Below are 23,667 nucleotides of genomic sequence, written 5' to 3' on the forward strand. Positions count from 1 at the left end.
AGTGAGTGGAGGGGAGGAGACGGAGCAGAGAGGCAGCGGTGGTGAGCAATAGCCTCTTCCCCCCGTGCATCTGAATGCTGTGCGGCGGCCGTGACAGGTATGGTCAGCGGTCGCAGCACAGTTTTAAAGTAATGGGAGCGCCGGGCCTGCACAGTCACCCATCTGAATGCCAAACAGAGAAGCATGATTCGTCACTCCACAGAATATGTTTCCACTGCTCCACAGTCCAGTGTCGGTGTGCTTTACACCAATCCATCCGACGCTTGGCATTGATCTTGGTGATGTGAGGCTGCATGCAGCTGCTCGGTCATGGAAACCCATCCATTAAGCTCCCGCCACACAGTTTTTGTGCTTACATTAATGCCAGTGGAAGTTGGTGACTTTTACACACCATGCGCCTTAGCAGTCGTGGCCCTGCTCTGCGATTTTACGTGGTCTTCTGCTTCTTGGTTGAGTTGTTGTTGTTCCAGCAGGAATGAATGTTCATGAACCGTCATATTACAAAGGTGGCATCTATCACAGTACCACACATCCTATCACAGTACCGCACATCCTATCACAGTACCACACATCCTATCACAGCACCGCACATCCTATCACAGTACCACACATCCTATCACAGTACCACACATCCTATCACAGTACCGCACATCCTATCACAGCACCGCACATCCTATCACAGTACCACACATCCTATCACAGTACCACACATCCTATCACAGTATCACACATCCTATCACGGTACCACACATCTTATCACAGTACCACACATCCTATCACAGTACCACACATCCTATCACAGTATCACACATCCTATCACGGTACCACACATCCTATCACAGTACCACACATCCTATCACAGTACCACACATCCTATCACAGTACCACACATCCTATCACAGTACCGCACATCCTATCACAGCACCGCACATCCTATCACAGTACCACACATCCTATCACAGTACCACACATCCTATCACAGTACCACACATCCTATCACAGTATCACACATCCTATCACAGTATCACACATCCTATCACAGTACCACACATCCTATCACAGTACCACACATCCTATCACGGTATCACACATCCTATCACGGTACCACACATCCTATCACAGTACCACACATCCTATCACAGTACCACACATCCTATCACAGTACCACACATCCTATCACAGTATCACACATCCTATCACAGTACCACACATCCTATCACAGTACCACACATCCTATCACAGTACCACACATCCTATCACAGTACCACACATCCTATCACAGTATCACACATTCTATCACAGTACCACACATCCTATCACAGTACCACACATCCTATCACAGTACCGCACATCCTATCACAGTACCACACATCCTATCACAGTACCGCACATCCTATCACAGTACCACACATCCTATCACAGTATCACACATCCTATCACAGTATCACACATCCTATCACAGTATCACACATCCTATCACAGTATCACACATCCTATCACAGTACCACACATCCTATCACAGTATCACACATCCTATCACAGTACCACACATCCTATCACAGTATCACACATCCTATCACAGTATCACACATCCTATCACAGTACCACACATCCTATCACAGTATCACACATCCTATCACAGTATCACACATCCTATCACAGTACCACACATCCTATCACAGTATCACACATCCTATCACAGTACCACACATCCTATCACGGTATCACACATCCTATCACAGTACCACACATCCTATCACGGTATCACACATCCTATCACGGTACCACACATCCTATCACGGTATCACACATCCTATCACGGTATCACACATCCTATCACAGTACCACAGTACCACACATCCTATCACAGTACCACACATCCTATCACAGTATCACACATCCTATCACAGTATCACACATCCTATCACAGTATCACACATCCTATCACAGTACCACACATCATATCAAAGTACCACACATCCTATCACAGTACCACACATCCTATCACAGTACCACACATCCTATCACAGTATCACACATCCTATCACAGTACCACACATCCTATCACAGTACCACACATCCTATCACAGTATCACACATCCTATCACAGTACCACACATCCTATCACAGTACCACACATCCTATCACAGTACCACACATCCTATCACAGTACCACACATCCTATCACAGTACCACACATCCTATCACAGTACCACACATCCTATCACAGTACCGCACATCCTATCACAGTACCGCACATCCTATCACAGTACCACACATCCTATCACAGTATCACACATCCTATCACAGTACCACACATCCTATCACAGTACCACACATCCTATCACAGTACCACACATCCTATCACAGTACCACACATCCTATCACAGTACCACACATCCTATCACAGTACCACACATCCTATCACAGTACCGCACATCCTATCACAGTACCACACATCCTATCACAGTACCGCACATCCTATCACAGTACCGCACATCCTATCATCCTATCACAGTATCACACATCCTATCACAGTACCACACATCCTATCACAGTACCACACATCCTATCACAGTACCACACATCCTATCACAGTACCACACATCCTATCACAGTACCACACATCCTATCACAGTATCACACATCCTATCACAGTACCACACATTCTATCACAGTATCACACATCCTATCACAGTACCACACATCCTATCACAGTACCACACATCCTATCACAGTACCACACATCCTATCATCCTATCACAGTATCACACATCCTATCACAGTACCACACATCCTATCACAGTACCACACATCCTATCACAGTACCACACATCCTATCACAGTACCACGCTTGAAGTCACTGAGCTCTTCAGAACGACCCATTTTGTATCACAAATGTTTGCAAATGGAGACTGCATGGCTGGTGCTGGATGTTATACACCTCTGGTGTATAACCGGTCTGATTGAAACACCTCAATTCAATAATTAACAGGTGTGGCCAAATACTTTTATCCATATAGTATATGTTGAGAGCCGCTTGGATTTAACTACGGAGCCAAGATCGATGCTCATTTTAAAAACGCAGTTTGCGTTCGAAGATGAATCAGGCCCTGTTCAAAATATTGCCTCCAGCACCAAAACCAATTATTGGTGTAGCAGAAATTACATATGTACTGGCTCTAATTATTAGATAAGATAGCTAGGGCTGAATCATGGTTATCTTATTCTCATCTTCCTGAGAACTAGAGGAGGCTGTGTGATAGAATGAATTACATTGATACGTTAGTACCCAGAAGAGCTTATCTGCTTTAAACGTTTCCTCTTGAACCTGTTAGGACACTTAGCTACACAGTGACCAGGCTTATCACTGTACATACCACTGTACCTACCACTGTACTTACCACTGTACCTACCACTGTACTTACCACTGTACCTACCACTGTACTTACCACTGTACATACCACTGTACATACCACTGTACCTACCACTGTACATACCACTGTACCTACCACTGTACTTACCACTGTACCTACCACTGTACATACCACTGTACCTACCACTGTACATACCACTGTACCTACCACTGTACTTACCACTGTACCTACCACTGTACATACCACTTTACCTACCACTGTACCTACCACTTTACCTACCACTGTACCTACCACTGTACCTACCACTGTACTTACCACTGTACCTACCACTGTACTTACCACTGTACCTACCACTGTACCTACCACTGTACTTACCACTGTACATACCACTGTACCTACCACTGTACCTACCACTGTACCTACCACTGTACTTACCACTGTACCTACCACCAGACGCGGGCAGCCATCCGTCAACCCGGGGGGCACACGCAGCACGGGCGGCCGCATCACATGACACGATGCGGCTGCGTCACGTGTTGTGTGATGCGGCCGCCTGCGTATTGCTTACGGGGGGGCGGCTGGCCCTAACAGCCGTGATTCTATGCCCCCCTGCCCCCTGGCCCAGCCCGCCCCTAGCTACCACTGTACCTACCACTGTACATACACACATCCTCCCAGTGTCATTGGCACCTCTATTCAACAGTTAGAAGCCCCCAAATCAAATTCACCGGGATTGGTTTAGGAATCCGTGGTAATGGCAGCAAAATGAGAAATGTATTTCTTGAGGTGTTACAAGAGAGGATGGGGGGACACAATCCTTGATCTGCAGTTGTAAATCAGTGATATGATCTGTATATTTGAGAGCAGGTTTTGAGTCATTCACTTGTTGAGTCAGAGCTGAAGTCAAGGATCAGAAGGTTTAGTTGTCAGGTAACAATGGTAGAAGAACGAAGATAATATCAGGTGCAAACCACAATAATCATGTGGGAGAAACAGCTCTACCTCTGAATGACCACTGATTGTAAAAAGACGAACCTTAAAAACCCCTGTAAATAGTTTCTTAATAAAATAACTGTGTCAGTGGGGAACCTCAGCAACCCAACAACACACAATTCAGGGTTCGAGGCTGCGACAGGATGAGTTCCTCACTTTCCGATTGCTAAATTTGCAGAGGAAGCTGGAATGATGGTTCTCAGGCATTTTGAAATACAAAATTTGAGGTCTAGCAGATATTGCATTTTACCTCATGCTGTAAGATTCCCTGGAAAAGGTGACTCTTATAAATGTACAGGGCTGGGGCCTTTTAAGGTGTACAAGGCTTTGACATGGAGGTTTGTAACTGTATCATGTTAGATTGTGAGAGTACATTTAATGTTGTGATTTAATACATATTGGCCTAAAGGGTTTATCTGAACTGACCGAGGAAATCACATGAAGGTTCATGGGAGGCACTGCATGAACTGAGTCCTCTTCATATTAGTATCCAATGTTATGCAATGTAGCCCCAGGTTCTATCTAAAGCTAATTATCCTACATATTGTAATTGTGTGTTGTCTGTATTGTGTGAGTTTACCGGTGCTGTGTATTATCAGATACACTAACTGACCCTTGTGCTGATCTATGTTATGTATCTATTAGTCTGGTATAAATTCCTCTATATAATTCCTATTTGTGCAGCATTATGAATAGAGATAACACAACAACTCTCATCGTCTTCTCTTCTCCTGTTCACAGCTGTGGAGTCATCTCCAAGAACGCTTATATCACCACGCTCTGCTGTAACGGGATGGAAGGTCGTTATGTCAGTATTGTCATCCCTGGTGAAAAGAAGTTAATGACCCTGTGTGAGGTGGAGGTCTATGAGGAGCCAGTGCCAAACCTGCCAAACACCATATGCTGGTAGAAGACCGTCATCACACACTTATATCTGGTAATACCTGCAGGCAGCTGTGTGAGTTTCATCCGCTGAGACAGTTCTGTAAACACGTACAGGACAGATGGAACGCGGTCCGTCTCTTGTCTGTAATATCCACACTCAAAAGTGGATGATAGATTGTAAATTAGAAAAAAGCATTTATTGTATTGCTCAGTATTAATAAACGTTTTTTCTATATTAATATGATGATCCACTGACTAATTTAATAATTTGTAGTGTCAGGAGATCTAGGGGTACACCCTGACACTTGTACAAACTAGGATATGGATAGATCTCACCTCTTTGCAGTTCCACCAACCAAATATGACTCTCTCTCTTCGGGATAGTAGTTCTTGACGATTCCTACTAGGGGATGACTCAGGAATCCCCCGTCCGACTCACAGGTAACCAAGTGGTTATTACTTATTAAAACTTACTCCAGAAAAAAGTTACAATCGACTTGGCGAATTTGTTAATGGGAGTAAAAACTGCTGGGCCAGCAAATAAATGGATAACATAATGTTATTATTATATTGTAAATTGTGTATATTATATAAAAATAATAATAATAATAATAATAATAATAATAATAATAACTGATCCATGAATGGTTAAAGGTGACCAGGATTTGAATTGACAAGAGATGATTCATTTACAAATCACTTAACCATAATAAACATTGCCATACTTTACATACCATTAAAAGGAGCACAGTGACATGAAAATTAACAAAGGCTTGGTATAAACGTACAGAAACCTACAGATGAATACTTTGCAGCATATAATAACAATGACGAGTTGTGGTTGATAGACAACGGCATCATTGTTATAAAGAACCCACTCTTGTCCACAAATCACTTGATTCTGGGGTGGTCTTAACTATGGCAATATTCCCACTTAGACCTACAGGAACACATCCTAAACTAGCTCACAACGTATATGTGCATGACAGTAAATAAAATGAGAATAAATAAACAATGATGAGCTCAGGAAATCGTAATATAATATTGAGCTAACCTGAGTCTAAACACTGAGGTATCTGCAGTATTTAGCAGGCACTAGTAGTGCAATCATTACATATTGACACTTAAATACATGTGCAATGAAGCCCCAATAGTGAGTGTCAAGAATGATGAGGCAGGAGAACAATCCTAGCACATTCTAGGAAAGATGATTGGAAGAGTTGTCCCAACAATAAATATATATTAATGCAGAAGATGGGAGGAGTGGTCCCAGCAATACATATAATGAAGAAGGTAAAGTAGTCCTGGTTGTATTAAGACAATACAAGTCAGACCTCTAGTTCAGTTTGTTCACTAGAAGAAGATATGTTATAGTATAAAGATGTAAGGATACACACACTTGCTGTGGTCATGAACCAGTTCTGAAGTCCCGGTGGGCACTTGAATTCAGGTTCAAAGGCTTCTAACTGTACCCAATGACTCTCGACCAAGGAGTTGCCAAACAGCAAAGTTGGCATCTGGACACCATGGATCACTTGACCAGATCTGTTCTCCCTTTGGACACTTGGACACCTGGACCAGATCTGGACAACTGGAATGAATCTGGGCTCCCTCTGGACACCTTGACCAGATCTGGACTCTCTCTGCAGTAACTATCTCTTTTAGGATAGCAGTCGCCTCTCTGATAGCACCAATCTCCCTGGCTGCTTTCTCTCACAAGATGTTAACTCTCCCTCTCTCTCTCTGGCTGCTTTCTTTATGGCAGTTTCCTCTATGGTAGCCGTCTATATGGCAGCTCCTTCTCTTACAATGGCAGCTCTCTCTGTTGCAGCTCTTCTCTCTAGGAGCTCATTCTCCTTCTTTAGGTCTGGCTGCCTCTACTTTCACAGCGGCTCTCCTGGCAACGGCTGCACCTTATCTTTTGGTCGTCCTCTCAGTAATTGCAAATAAGCCAATCAGTATTGAGGGCTATGACAATATCATCCATTAACCTGTAATAAACTGCATATCAATATTAAGTGATACATTGAATCATGAGATGTTACTCAGTATAATCTGCAGAAAAGATCTTCATATCAAATAAACTAGTTTGGAAGGTTTAATATTTGACAAGAAAAACCTGTTGAAGAGTTATTCCTTCAGGCAATGAGTGAATGAGATTCCACCTCACCTCTAATTTGTACCAAACTTATTATGATAAGCAGTCTCTACAGAAATACACAAGAACAAATTATCAGGTCATCCGGGTATTATTAAAACCACCAGACTTTTGTCCCATTCTGTTTATTGACCATCTCTCAAACAGGATGACGAGGAAGTCATCCTTTCTTGGGAAACATGTTCTAGAATGAAGACTCCTTGATATTCACATATAGGTGATGATGATGATGATGATGATCATGATGATAGGCCTAGTACATCTTTTACCTATTTTAAAAACACATTTCAATGGATTTTATCACTATAAAGGCTATAATTCTGTATGGGAAGTGGTTGACTTCTTCTACTAAATGGCTCATTTCATTCCTTTATCTAAACTTAAATCAGCTAAAGCCGAGGCTCCACTCTTTGTATAACATGACTTCAAGCCTCATGCTTTGCCAATTAACATCATCTCTGATCAAGGTTTTCACTTAATTGCTCTTTTCTGGAAATCTTTTTGCAGTCTTCTAGGATTTCAATTAAGATTTTCTTCTGGTTACCACCACCAAATGAATGGACAGACTGAAAGAGTGAAGCCATTAGAACAATACTTAAGATGCTATATTTCAGAATTACATGATAATTGGTCGGATCACTGACTTTGGGCTATATTTACATACAATAATTCTCCCCATACGTTATCTGGATATTCTCCTTTCTTCTGTGTCTATGACCAGCATCCCATCCTTTTCTAATTTCAGTCCTACAGATTGTCCTGAGAGTGGAAAGATGACTCATGTTGTGGAATCAGTATAGAAGAAAGTACATTCAGATTTGTCATGTTCCAGCTCGTTCCAAACATTTTATGAATCGTCATTGTAAACCTTGTAACTTTAAAGTGGGTAATTAGATATGGCTGTCTGCCAAGAATATTGTTACAGCTAGCGGCTATTGACAAAAACTTGCAGAACTAGTGATAGAGGTACTTGGATGCCCCCAGATCTTAACTCTAGCAAAGTGTAAGCTTATATGCAATACCGCACTTATACTTATATGCAATACCGCAGCAGGGAGATAGGAGGCAGTAATCAAGATGGTAACGGATAGTCAGAAGCAGGCCAGGGTCAGGGATCCGTAGAAGAGAAGTCAAAAAACAAGTCAAAGGGTCAGGGCTGGAAGCAAGCAGGGATATCCAGAGGACAAAGCCAACGGTCAGGACAGTCAGAAAACAAGCAGGGTCCAGAACGAACCAAGGGTCACAACAGAGCACTGCAGAATATCCACAGCAACACAGCAATGGAGCAGGTTAGCAACAGACAGAATCTACGTTATCCACATGCTGACCAATGAGGGACCAGAGCTCCAACTTGCCTAATTACCTCCTCAGGAGGCTACTAATTAATGTACATAGAATGCGCATGCATCTAGCTGTCAGTTGCGGAGGCAAAGCGTCTCCCGGCCGTCACTAGGGCAACGACGGAGAAGAGGGAAGTGACGTCCCGGTTGTAATATCGACGGCCAAGACGCAACTAGACGGAAAAGAATTGGCTGCTGCGGCATGGACACAGCCGCGACTCATGACAAATATCAGGCTTAGAAAGAGAAAAAGATTTCCAATCCGCTCTAAGGTAAGGACAAACCTCAGATACATATAGTGTGTACAGTGAGGCGGTGCTCTCCAAACTAGACGAATCTAGAGGTAAGAGAAAAAGATCGGTTGATAAATCAACCGACCAAAGTAGTATATGAGGCACTCCTGTCCACAAAAAATTATTTATTAAGCAAATCAGCTTTATGACAATTTTTAGAATAACCATAAAATCAACTTTTATTGATAATTATTTAAAATGACGACAGATCTCCAGAATCGGAGATTAACCAGCAATTGTGACCGGCTCCCCCTATGGGTCATTTCCTATTTTTATTTCTCTAACACTTATTTCCAACTTTTGCACCTCTATATATTTTTTTAAAATTCGCCTATTCTGATGAGATTCTGGAGATCTGTCGTCATTTTAAATAAATATCAATAAAAGTTGATTTTATGGTTATTCTAAAAATTGTCATAAAGCTGATTTGCTTAATAAATAATTTTTTGTGGACAGGAGTGCCTCATATACTACTTTGGTCGGTTGATTTATCAATCGATCTTTTTCCCTTACCTCTAAATATCAGGGTTAGACAGCCTTTTTTTTAAGTTTGGGACTAGATTTCTTAGTCCATTCAAAATTATTAATAACCCTTCATTATTCAAACCTGTTCGTTCTTTTCCAAAGTTTCTGAGAAATCATCATTCTTGACCTTCCCGTGTCATTGTTGATGGCTGATCCAAATATATTATAAATAAGATCCTAGATTGTGGGTATGATCACAGCTTCATTACTTTAACCAATGGAAGAGTTACGGTCCGCAGGAAAGGTCCTGGATTCCAGTGAGAAACCTTCATTAATAAGAATTTTTCCTGTTTCCTGTTAAACCTCAGCCTACAGTTCCCATGTTTCACATCACAGTTATCTGCACTATCATCTGTTTTATATATTTGTACATATTTCTGGGAGTTCTACGTGGATGAAGATAAAGTTTTGGAATTCCGTTAAAAACAACTCACTCTCAACATTTCATTTTTCATCTACAGAACTGTGAGATATTATTTTTACAATTTTTAAGACAGGCTGTTTTGACTCTTTCTATTATGGACACATAATGTTATTTTATATTTTTTGGGAGATTGGTATTGATTTGTTTATATTGAGATTATCACATATACATAGGATTACATTATTTATATTGGTATAATATCCATGTCTAGACAGGAATATCTTTATTGTTACATTGTTTATATCACAAGCTCCGATTTTTACATGTTAGATGTGTGAATCAGCCTAGATCGGGTAAAGGGGTGAGGTGCATCAGGGACTTCGCTACAGCACTAACGTCAGGGACAAATCGTCTGTAGTTCCTGAGACCGCAAGTACTCATCACTGGATTGTGGGCAGATGCCAGTCTCGGATTGCCTCTACTTTCTTCCACATTATGCACCGGGGGCTGCGCCTCTCACATCCCCATCTGGCACTTGTCTGCTCTAACTCTCAGACCTACCCACCAAATCTTCCCTAACACCAGTCTTACCTGATCCAGGTGATCTTCCCAGGTCAACGTCCTCCAGGAATGCCTGAGCAATAATCTCCTTCTCTGATATGTAGACACACACACAGTAAAACCGAACACTGTTTAGGAGAAAATCATTTATATTGATCGAGGTGTACTACTAATTCTATGTCTATGCTTAATCTGCCCTGGGGTGTATGATTGAGTCACTGGGGTGTATGATTGAGTCACACAGCAGTTTTGCTTTGGGGGTCAGAGGATTGTTTGAGTACAGAAAGAGAATAAATGTAAGTTTTGCATGAACTGCGTAGAGGGTTAGTAATTGCTCAGACATTTTTTTACTACTTTAGTAGATGCTGTCAAAATAGATTTACTGCGTCTAAATTTGCAATACAAAGTCGTCAGCTGTTCTATCCAAATGAAGGAACACAGCGAGAGTATACATCAATGAACCCAGGAGAGTAATGCAATAAAAAATGTAATAAATATAAATGTAATAATATATAATACAAATGTAATAAATATAAATGTAATAAAAACTGTAACTTGTATGTAAATCTATACTCCCACTATGTTCCTTCATTTAGAACAGCTGACAGCTTTGTATTACAAATTTAGAAGCGGTGAACATCCTGTTTTCCTTTATTTGTTTATGTATTTGTATCTATTCAATAATAATGTATGGAAATTGGGACAGGATGGGCCGCCTATGCCACCCTGTCTGTTGTGTTGCTAGGCACCGATTGGGCATGGCTTGCCACCATCCTCTTTTCTTTTTCCCAAATGCGCCCTCTAACCATAGTGGGAGGGGCTTAAGCTGCTGCCACCACTGGACTCCTTAGCGCCATCCAGAACCACGTTCCTCTGGGTAACTCTCTTTCCTCTGTTTGAGCCTGTATGTTATACATGTTATACATAACTCACAGCTGCAGGGGTCAATTATGTCTGTTATATCTTCAATGCACGAGACTGTATGCAGTATAAATATAGAGGAGTAGAGTGGCCAGCTCACCTCACTCCTCTTAAAGCTCACCCTGCAACGGGATGAGAAAACCCGCTAGAGAAGTGAAGACGATAGCTATGCAGAGATAACTGGTTCCCCCGCCATGATAAGGACTGTATAATTCTGCTTCATCTACTGTAATTAAGTGGGAAGTTTGATCGCCAGCTGTCTAATCCTATGTTAGATGAGCAGCTTGTATAGGTACCACTGTCCTGTCTTGCTGCTGAAGTGACAGGCTCACTCCTCGTATGTGCTGTTCACTGAGCGAGAATGGACTGCTTCGGCGTTTAGACCAGTGGCTTGATGAAAACCGCTCGTCCCCTCACGATAATATATGCACCCGGGAGATCTTCTTTCACCCTCTGTGAGCAACTCCCTCTGAGAGGTGGAATTGATTGTTCAGCTGCTCGATCCTTCATTGGATAATCAGCTGTTGTAAATACCTCTCTTAAGTGTTAAGCTGGGTACACACTACAGGAAACTTCTCCCGATGCGATATCGTTAACAATTTTACCAATGACTAAAAGTCCCAATCAGAATGCTGATTCTTGCGTACACACTATAGATGTTTTACATGATTTACCGTCCGATCTGTGGTTTTTGTCTGTAATAACCATCTGCTCAAAAGATTGTGACTGTACACACTGTACAGATATTTGCTGCCCCAGCAGCAATATGCTAAATCAATTTAAATAAAGGGCTGAACGCACACAACATCCACAACTAAACCTTCAGAAATCGGAGATACCATCATCGCCATTGTTCAGCTTTGTGTATAATGTACTTTCAGCAACTCCGTTCCCAACTGTAGACTTGTTATGGTTTATGGTAATATAATGGGCTCTTCAAATAAACGAAAAGTTTGTACTGTTTTGCTTCTCGCCATGGCTCCAGAGGAGAGACTCCTTTTCACAAATCTCTGATACAGGAGATACGGGACAACAACCCCGATGACTTCAGGAATTTCCTGCGGATGAATGATGCCACATTCCAGCTGGTCACCCCCTCTTCCAGAAGGAGGACACCCATTTAAGGAGACCCATATCTGCAGAGCAGAGACTGGTTGCTACCCTACGATTCTTGGCCATAGGCTGATCTCAAATGCAGCACAGCAATTTCACCCCAAGCTCTGGGTGTGATCATACCTGAGACCTGTGAGGCTACCGCAGGAGGTCAAAGTACCAGGACCTTGGCGCATACACATCTTCCGCCCCTGCTCCTAATCTTTTTGGGGCCTCCAACTTATTAAGTTCCTTTTTGACCACGGTCCTTATGTTCTGGATCTTCTCTTTGACCCAATCTACAGCAGTCTTTGGAAAATGGGGAAGGCTCCCTCTCACCGTCTCCTCATATGCTGAGCTCCTCTTCTGTCTGTTGGAATACTTTTTTGACTTTGATTGCCACAAGCACAGATGGGACCTCACTGTAGTCCACTGAAGCAAATAATAAGAAGAGTCTTGATAAACAGGGAATTTTTGGATTAAGTTTAATATTCAAATCCACATTGAAATGTCCTTCATTCACACGCGTTTCGTCACAGTTAGTGACTTAAAATAAAAATAAAAATAAACATAAGAAATGTGTACAGAGAAGGAAATTACTATTCATGTGTGGAAATGACTGAGTATTCCTGGATGGTACAGACAGCTAATGATAAATTCTAAGACTATAAAGAACACAATTTTTGTTACTATCTCAAAAGAACAGAACAATTCCTGAAAACTGTCTCCTTTACAAGGGGTTAGATGAATAATCTGATATAATGTTAAAAATAAATAATGTAGGTGAAGTTATGAGTGTGAGTGGGCACAATTAATCTGGGTGTGTATTCATTTGTTTTGCAAAAAAAGGAACGAGACACAGTGTGGAATACAGATAAACTAGTAATGTATTTAGCAGCTGTGATTGGGTTAAATATTCTATTAAGGAAATAAAACCATGAATAACACAGTTTACTATAAGGGAGACTATTTGATTAAAGAGACATAATTGAATGGCAAACAGTTTGCTTTGTGTTAGAACACATTTTTTTATCCTTTCACATACACTCTATTCTTTATTTTAATTCACATTTTTCAATTTTTCAAAAAATATAGAAGAATACATATTTTAATGCATATAAATAACATTAATATTAATATAAATAATAGGGGATGCTGGAGGGGGTATACGGAGCTCTCTGGGTATCACTGGCTCTGCCCAGTATCAGGATTCACTTTGAAGAGTACAAACACTCTGGATCTATAGTAAGGTTTCACCACCTACCAGAGAGTATAAGAAATGGAAATATTTCTGTAGTTTTTACCTTTGAAACAAATTGGGAACATTCATTTATAAAAGAAATTTGTTTATGCAAACCCTGGGTTACAGCCTGCCGATAGTTCCCTCCTAGAGATCACACCCAGTTATAGTGATGGGGTGGGTATAATGTGTTATATATATATATATATGTGCAGGAAGGGAGATATATATGAGAAGGGAGGTTTCACCCCATCATGATGAGAGCCTAATCAGGATAAATATATATATATATATATATATGTGCAGGAGATTATTTCAGGAACACCTTCAAGGTAAGTGGTCGTATTCCATAAGCAGATATCAGGAGGAGAGTTGGGTAATTTTCTCTAACTGCTAAGTGTGTTGGTATCATTACCCCCATATTCATAGTGGCAGACTATAGTGGAAATAGGAGTACCCCCTTTCCTGCCTTTTGCGCGAACAATTGTGGTTAAGAGTTCCAAGCAAATTAGCTAAATTATTTTAGTCAATACAAGTTCAGTACATTCTCCTTAATGGAAATATAATTGACCAAAATAATTCCCCTAATACATAATAGTGAAGATCTGTTCTTATACAAAGGGCAACTCAGTTGTAAAACAGATTAGCATAGCAGCACACAGTATTGTCTGATGGTTGAGAAATAAAGACAATGATTTAAAAAAATATGAAATCACTTAGAAAATTGACAATTATTGGGGATCATTCTTCCTTTTGGAAATTGTGCAAATCTTCTAGCTTTTCTCCAGGTGTCAGATTTAGTGAAAATGCACGTGAGTGTAGTTATATTATTTCTGTTTTTTTTAAGAACTTTTTTTATATTTATCTTTCTGTATTTGTTGGTATTATTTTTGTTCATTAAGCTCCGCAACTTTGTGTCATATCAAATCCCAGTTATTGACCTTATGTCTTTGTGCTCTTAAAGAATTCACATGTCAGTAGGATAGGATTGGTTTTACTAATGCTACATTTATGCAGGGAATTGTTTGGTTTACGGTATCTCTGATTAAATTAGGTTGCGATTCCATTTTTTGGATCAGTTAGGGTGTAACTGAAAAAAGCATAAGTGTGGGCTTGGTTCATTAAGGAAAGTACTTATTTTTTTTACTTAAGTTTTCTCCTGGACAAAGCCATCTTACAATGCAAGGTGGGCATGTTAGTTTATTATTTTGCAATTTGCACGTATGGAAAATACAGGCTTTTTTTCCTAGGTCAACTTCATCATCATCATCATCAACATTTATTTATAGCACCAGCAAATTCCGTAGCGCTTTACAATTGGGAACAAACATTGATAAGACAATACTGTGTAATACATATAGACAAAGAGGTAAGAGAACCCTGCTCGCAAGCTTACAATCTATAGGACAATGGGAGTTAGAAACACAAGGGCATGTGCTACATCATATTGCACAATGGACCAGCTACAATGCAAAGGTAAAAGTATTGAGTGGGGGGTGTGTGTTGAAATGTTGGTCAGAGGGTTGTTGTCTTGAGGTAGCAGTGTAGAAGATGGTAATATGGTAATCTAGGGAAATTAAGATGGTGGTTGATGAATATCATAACCTTGTCTGAAGAGATGGGTTTTCAGTGAACGCTTGAAGGTTTGAAGACAAGAGGAAAGTCTTATTGTGCGTGGGAGGGAATTCCACAAAGTGGGTGCAGCCCGGAAAATATCCTGTAACCGAGAATGGGAGGATGTGATGAAAGTGGAGGAGAGACGTAGATCTTGTGCAGAACGGAGGTGTCGAGTAGGGAGATATTTTGAGACAAGTGAGGAAATGTATGTCGGTGCAATTTTGTTGATGGCCTTGTATGTTAGTAGAAGAATTTTATATTGGATTCGTTGAAATACAGGCAAGCAATGTAGAGACTGACAGAGTGACTCAGCAGAGGAATAACGGTTTCTAAGGAAAATCAATCTAGCCGCTGTGTGCAAAATAGATTGTAGGGGTTCAAGTCTGGGAATACCAGTAAGCAGGGGATTGCAATAGTCGATGTGGGAGAGGATGAGTACATGAATTAATGTTTTTGCGGTGTCTTGTGTCAGATATGTGCGTATTCTGGAAATGTTTTTTAGGTGTATGTAACATGATTTAGATATAGAGTTGATGTGGGGAATAAACGACAGTTATGAATAAAGGATAACACCTAGGCAGCGAGCTTCAGGGTGGGATTTATGTTATCAACAGAAATCGAAATGTCAGGCAGGAAGTTTCTGTTGGGTGGGAATATTATTAATTCAGTTTTTGAAAGATTGAGTTTGAGTTGGCGAGAAGACATCCAAGGTGAAATGACAGAAAGACAGTCAGTAACGCGAGACAACACAGATGGTGAGAGATCAGGAGAGGATAGATAGATTTGTGTATCATCCGCATAGAGATGATACTGAAATCCAAAGGAGCTTATTAGTTTTCCAAGAGAAGTGGTGTAGATAGAGAATAGCAGAGGACCTAGGACTGAGCCTTGTGGTCTCCAAATGATAAAGGAAGCGGAGCAGAGGTGGATCCAGAGAAATTAACACTGAAAGAGCGATTAGATAGGTAGGATGAGAAACAGGATAGGACAATGTCTTCAAGACCTAGGGATTGTAGCGTTTGTATGAGGAGAGAGTGGTCAACAGTGTCAAATGCAGCAGAGAGATCCAGGAGAATTAGAAGAGAGTATTGGTTATTATTTTTTGCTGTGATCAAATCATTGACAACTTTGGTCAGCGCAGTCTCTGTGGAGTGTTGAGAGCGAAAGCCTGACTGAAGAGGATCCAATAGGTTGTTTGCTGTAAGAAAGTGTGTGAGGCGAGTGTAGGCAATTCTCTCGAGAAGCAAGTTTCAGTATACAAATAAGCTATCAAGTATTTGTGCGCTACATGAAAAAACAGCCAGTATTTTCCTTATGTGCAAAATAATAAACTAATATGCACCCATTGCATTGTAATATGGTTTTGTCCAGAAAACTTAAGTAAGAAAACTTACTCAATTTCTTGCTTAACTTTCCTTAATGAATCAGGCTCTGTGTCATCTCCTAAACTAAATGTTAGAGGTTGCAGTGCTTTGTGTATAATTATGAGTGTGGTGAAACAATGTATTAATATCACCCTAACCATCCTGTCCCTCGTTTCTCACAAAATGCGGATTATAGCATGTACTTTTTATAGCCCTTGCTTTTGTTTCCCAGCTGAACAGAGCACAACTGTAGTGTGAATAAATGGACATTGAAGAGGCTTCTTCATTCCATGTTACCCATTGTAAAATCGGGTTGGTTGTTATTTCAGTGATGCTATTATGCATTGTTCTCAAATTGAAGCCAGGTGGGTTTTGGGTAAAAATCAGGTGGTGTCCAGGATACAGGTGAGGGGCCTGGAGCTGCATTCATTCTCCCCCTCCTTTCTCTATAGGAAGCATGGAACAGCTGGGGACCCATCACAAAGTAGTGCACGCTGTTAATTTTAGGAGTGGCTGACTGCTACCCTATCTTTGGAGGTGGGGGAGGCCAATTAGTATCCATTGTTCTCCATAGGATCAGTCCAGACGTTTTGTCTGCATCCCAGCAGGGGGCTTCTGTGGAAATACAGCTCATCTCCACTACCCCCTCCAACTCCCTGATCTTGGACCCACCAATGTTTAAAGAGAGCCAGGGGTTTGCCTATGGAGGGGAAAGCACTGTGGAAATTTGACCCTAGATATAAGAAGCCACTCCAGGGGGGAAGTGATATTCATTCTGGGACTGGAAGCTGCAGGGTGGCTGGTTTTAGAGTTGCCGTTCTCTACCAGTGAAATACATCGGCAGATCCACGGGTCATCAAGTCCAGACAGCCAGATGACTGTAGCTCCTTAAGCTAGTGGGGTAAGGGACAGATAATGTGGTAAACCTACCTGGTATTTATTTACTGTGTGTATATAATAATCTAGTGATTGTTTTTATTACAATAAATGTATTGCTTTACTTTCTAGCTGTATATTTACTGTATGCTCCACTTGACTGTAATACTATGTTTAGCATTACAATCCCTCTGGACCTCCTGAAATTCACCCTCAAATTCACCGCATAAATTACTTCCCCATGAACTTGTTCTCACCACATGGTCACTTTCCAACCCTCCATTTTTGGGTTGTGGTCATCCTCTTCCTATTTCCTGATGGACTATTTACATCCTGACCACTGGTATAATACCCACTGTTACAGTGTAAGTTACTGTTTGCTATACCTTATTTCTTCCCTTTACTCTATTTTGATACCTCTCTCTCTGAAAACTGTTTGCTCTTTATCCTGTTTACTAATGTTGCTGCCTCTCGTCAACTTTCCCTGAGTCCTCCCACGCCTTCCCTAACGTTCCCCTCCTTTGAGGTCAACTCCATCCATCTCTTCTATCTTTATCATCTCTGTAAAAGAGTCATTTACTGCCCCCTTGGCGGAGCATGCGCTCTCCCTTGGTACGCCGTCACTGCACATTGCCTACATTAGTCCTGCTCCTTCTCTCCCCCATTCGGCCTTTTAAATCATAGGCTGTGGAAAGTGTCATTTCTCGTGTGACCATGAATTGCATGCAGTAGCGTTCTGTAGCGTAAGTCTAGTTCTGATGTATGTGCAGAGCAATTTTACACAAGATATGCCACTGAATTATGGCCTTTTCTAAGCAATGTTTTGTGGAGTTCAGATTCAGCGTCTTTGATGATTGAGCCAACAATGCTCCCTGGAAAATCCATCCACTTTCATACCTTTCTACCATTTTCCTACACTATGGGGTCTATCTAAGGTGCAATCAGCCATAAAAACAGAGGAAACAGTTTTCTCCATAAAATGGCCATTGCATAATTTGTGAAGGGTTCAATGAAGGAGATTTCATAGATTTCTCTTACTATAACCCATTTAATGTTGCTTAACACAGACCCCATATATTAGTTAAGGGACTGCAAAGTTCTCCAATTTATCAAGCTGCATAAAGCAAAGCATCAAGGTAACATCCGTGGGGACTTTATCTGGGGGTCCCAGAGCAGCCCCGACATGGTAAATTATACATTCATCATTTATTATTTTGTATCTTAAGAAGCAGCCTTCTATGTATTTAATCACTTTATCTACAGCTTCCTTACATTGTTCTTTTATCCTCATTTTTATACCTTTTCCTCAGAGTCTTTCTGACCGACAATCTATAAACAGAGTGGGGGTTATCTAGTGAATGTGGCTATCACTTCAAAGGTGCATAAGCAGAGGCCACTGGTAAAGCGATGATATTCTTGTTAGGGAAATTTACTTGTGTAACTTACAGATACCAGAGCACATTGGTCATCTGAATAATTAAACGAACAGAATATTTTTGTTTTTTTTATTTATTTTGCATGTTTGTTTTTTTTGAGTATGTGAGTTTCCAATAAGCATATTGGACCTGATTCATTAATGAATGTAAATGTTGATACATGCTGTAATTGGCGTAAAAGTGCTAAGAAACGGACTCTATGCCAGTAGACAATTAATCTTCAAGCACAAAGACCTATGATTTCAAAGCAAAAGACAGGAATAAATTTCCTTCTGTACAATACACACATCTGCACATAAGATAAATACTGGCTGCTTTTTCATGTAGAACACAAATACTTGATAGCTTTATTATTACACTGAAATTTAAAATTGATCTAGGACATGCCCTACCCCAATTATAAATCTGTGCCCACATTTTAAATTGATCTCCCCCTCCAATGCAACATGGTTTTGCCAAGGTCCAAAGTTACTCCTTTTTTTGCTTTCCATTCCTTAATGAATCAGGTCTCTAGTGTCTACTGGTTACATTACACAACACATACTGGAAATGCTGCCTGACCAGTGTAACCCCAGTCATATCTTTCACTGCTGCACATTTGGATAGAATTAATGACAATCTTCCTTCTCTCCATTACTCTGTTTCATCCAGAATGGATCTGCTGGTGGTTTTGACTCTGCTCGGATTCCACGGCCTGGCCCAAAGCTGTAACCCTCAGGAAGCAGGTGAGAATAACCTCTTTAATACTCATCATGCTTATGGGAAACTTAGAGAGGAAGTTACTGAGCAGAGATGAGGGGATGCAGTAAGTCCGAGCTGAGGCACATTGGAGATCAGCTGCTCTTGCTACCGATCAAACATGTTGGATCCCCCGGTGCCTTATAAATCCTGCCTTGCTTCAACTGCTCATGGGCTGATGCCCCTCCAACTGGTCTTTGCCTACAAATGTCCACCCTGACATAAAGAGACTGATACGCTATTTTGACAAGATGAAGTGACGTCTTTCCTACCATAGGCCCACTGTCCATGGCTGCCAGCAGGGTTTACCACCAAGCAAGATCCCTTACCTTACCGGTAGATGGAGCTCGGCCCACCTCCCCTGGTCTGGTTCTTTAGTAGCAGTGCTGCAATATGATATACTCTTCTTTGGCCCCCCATCTATGTTCTGCCTTATCAATTGCTTGTGTAAGCCCCTCTTTAATGCTGCTGTCTCCTCACACATTCAGAATCCATGCCTGCTGGCATGGGCACTGTGTGCGCTTGTCCCTGCTTTCCTATTGATTGCATATTTAGTTGTTTTTTTTTTAAACATCTCTATGAGCTATCGCTGAAGATTCCACATTTGCGCTCTCATTGCAGCTGATACAGCCCCCGTCACTATTCACAAGCCCATTTTCCATGACTTAACTTGCCCAATTTGCTGCTATTTGGTCTCACTGCCGTGTTAGTCCTTCTCTTTGCCATGGTGCTGCTTTCTTGGTTGCCATCTGCTATGGAGTTGGAAGCTTGTGGAAAAGACAAACACCAGCAATGCCCTTCCCAGATTAACACATCTTGCATTGTATTAAGGGACGATTGACGGAGGGGTAGGGTAATGGGGACAACTGGGTGGTACTTGGATGACGATGGAGTTCTGGTGATGCTGAAAATACTGGCCTTTGGGTCTCATTGTGGTGGTTGGCAGCTGGATTATAAGCTTGGTAAGCGGTATATAACATATGCCAAAGCCCAGAGGTGGAATTAGTGAGCTATGGGCCCCGTTGCAGGGAGGTGGGAGGAGAGAAACTGGGCCCCCGACCCTCTGCATCCACCATGCAATGGGCCCCATTATCTCCATGGGCCCCGATGCATGACACCTGCTGCACCGATTATAGTTTTGCCACTGCCAAAGCTGTCTCCCTGGGACGTACCATCCACTATCACTTACACTCCTGCAGGCCTATTTGTCCTGTCTCCTATATGTTCCCTGCACTGGAACTGCCAACATATGTCCCAGTAATCAGTCTGGGTTCACTTCTAGGACAAAAGAAATTCAAGAAAAAAAATCTATTTATATGGTGTTAAATTGAACGGTTATAGAAACCAGCAGCTGCACCAGGTGGTCTGTACACCAAAACTAAGAATCAATCTGCTATTCTTAAGCAGCGCTAATCAGGTACTGGATCTGTTCTATACAACGGTATGTACAGTGGATAAAAATTGTATATATAAATATAAGTAAATAAAACAATTAATAATTATAAATAATTAACAATTAAATCTATAAATTATAATTAAAAACAAAGACAAAATGGATAATATCATTTGCAGATATTATAATTGTATTAATGTGTATTACAAATATCAAGTAATTGAATGAATACCAGATTAGAAAATAGATTTAACAACATTTATTTGTAAAACTGACACCTAGAACACTACAAAATGGATATGAGCCTCAGACTAGCTCTAAAGCTGACACATTAGGAGCCAAAACACAGTCCAAAGTGATTGTCCCATTTGACTTAACACTGGCACTGGTGTGCAGGGTCAGAGGAATGACGCATGTCCGTACACCTAGGGGGGGGCATTGTGAACTGGGACTGACTTGAACACATTATGTATTTTTGGCAGGATCACCCCATTATCTAACCTGTTGTGATTAGTCTTTTGGGAAACATCACACTGCTATGTAAACTCCCTGCTAATCAGAGGACATGCCAAGCCAATAGCCCAGTGGTTCCTTCCACAAATGTGTTGCCCTTCCATATCACATGAACAAGCGCTGGCCTACATTGATGAGCTACATGTCATTAAGAGATGTGTATTGGTTTTTTTTTTCAGGCACAGACATAGCAATAAAGGGTTTGTCATCCCAAAGTTCTAATTTCGCTATTTATGCAGCTACAAGAGCCAACGATGGTAACAAAGATACAAATCTTTTCCATGGTTCCTGCAGTCACACCGACCAGAATTACCAGCCCTGGTGGAAACTGGACCTGATTCAGAGCTACAATATAGCAAAGGTCGTCCTCTCAAACAGATTTGATGACATGTCACAACGGCTGCTGTGTGCTGAGGTCCGAATCGGGAATTCACCTGACAACAACAATCCAGTGTGAGTACCCGGGGATTAATACTCATGTTACTCAAATCTACATAATAAAACATAGTGACAGCAGGAAGATATTAATCGGGTGTTGTTGATTGCACAAGACAACTGAAGTTATTCAGTTATACATTTAATAGTAGACTAGACAAACCTGGCGCTAACCACCTTAAAGTAAATGAATAAATGACTTTATTTGCAGAATTCAATAACTTTTTTTACACACTACATCAGTGTTTCCCAAACTCAGTCCTCTAACAGGGCAGGTTGTCCATGTCTCGTTGCTGAGCACAGGTGTAATCATTACTGACTGACACAATGTAACAGATCCACAGGTGGTGTAATTACAATGTGTCAGTCAGTAATGAATACACCTGTGCTCCAGCAAGGAGATATGGAAAACCTGCACTGTTAGGGGTCCCTGAGGACTGAGTTTGGGAAACACTGCTCTACATTACAAGTACAAATGTAAAATATATAATGAATAAATAACTATGTTATCATTTACTAAATTAAATCACGCGCAGTAGCTCCGTTTCGGCCATCTTCAGCTTCTTTAGTTAGACAGTTGCGGAGCTCCGGCATGAGTGGTCCGTGTGCCACTCCAGCACACATGCCGGGGGCTGCCGACACTGTTCTAAGCCATTTAAATATTGTTTACAATTTTGCCATTTTGTCTCTGCTACTAGTTAGTTAATGTCAATATTGGACCCCCAGTGTGTTTTATTATTTGTGTAACTTTCACAGGGTGTTTAATGTATATGATGGGAAATTGATGAAATTGCCCCTGAACTAACTCACCTGATAGGAACATACTTATCACAGCTTTGTCATCACGTTTCTCTGCTGTGTTTCCCCGACAGGTGCGGAGTGGTCCTGGATGTTACTAATCCCACCATAACCTTCTGCTGTAACGGGACAGGAGGTCGTTATGTCAGCGTGGTGATCCCAGCTCGTTATGAGTACCTGACTCTGTGTGAGGTTGAGGTTTACAGCGTTTTGTAGAATTGACTCTGCTAGTAGATGTCAGGTTAAAGGATGATAATAATATAACAGTAATTATCTATTAGGAGAGATTAATAAACAGAAAGAAACTAAATCCACCATTAATTTATGTAAATCAAAAGCCTTAAACCTGGAGAGAACTGTATCAGATCATATTTCATACATACAGTGGGCCTGAGTCATTAAGGAGAGTAAATCATAAAAAAGGAGTAACATTTGCACCTGGGCAAAACCATGTTGTATTGGAGGGGGAGGTAAATTTAAAATGTGAGGCAGATTTATAGTTGGGGTAGGGCATGTCCTAGACCAACTTTATATTTCAATGTAATAATAAAGCTAGCAAGTATTTGTGTGCTAGATGAAAAAACAGCCAGTATTTAACTTATGTACAAAATAATAAACTGATTTGCACCCCTTACATTGTAACATGGTTTGTCCCAGAGAACATTTACTCCTTTGCTTGCCTTAATGACTCAGGCCCAGGGTGTGCAGTTTCCATTCTGCTGCAGGAAGACACATCACACTTATTATT

General features: G+C 41.0%; 1 protein-coding gene across 1 annotated transcript in view; it reads left to right on the forward strand.

Moving 5' to 3' along the window:
- LOC142157958 (uncharacterized) overlaps window positions 1-23,135 on the forward strand; it is a 93,301-nt gene extending 70,166 nt beyond the window's left edge. The window contains exons 7-11 of the mRNA XM_075211460.1: window positions 5,112-5,276; window positions 17,060-17,095; window positions 19,694-19,767; window positions 21,926-22,139; window positions 22,994-23,135. Of these exons, the coding sequence (XP_075067561.1) occupies window positions 5,112-5,276; window positions 17,060-17,095; window positions 19,694-19,767; window positions 21,926-22,139; window positions 22,994-23,135 (631 nt within the window). The remainder of the gene's footprint in view (window positions 1-5,111; window positions 5,277-17,059; window positions 17,096-19,693; window positions 19,768-21,925; window positions 22,140-22,993) is intronic.
- Window positions 23,136-23,667: the final 532 nt, after the last annotated feature.

The sequence above is a fragment of the Mixophyes fleayi genome, chromosome 5, assembly GCF_038048845.1.
Source record: "Mixophyes fleayi isolate aMixFle1 chromosome 5, aMixFle1.hap1, whole genome shotgun sequence".
NCBI lineage: Eukaryota > Metazoa > Chordata > Amphibia > Anura > Limnodynastidae > Mixophyes > Mixophyes fleayi.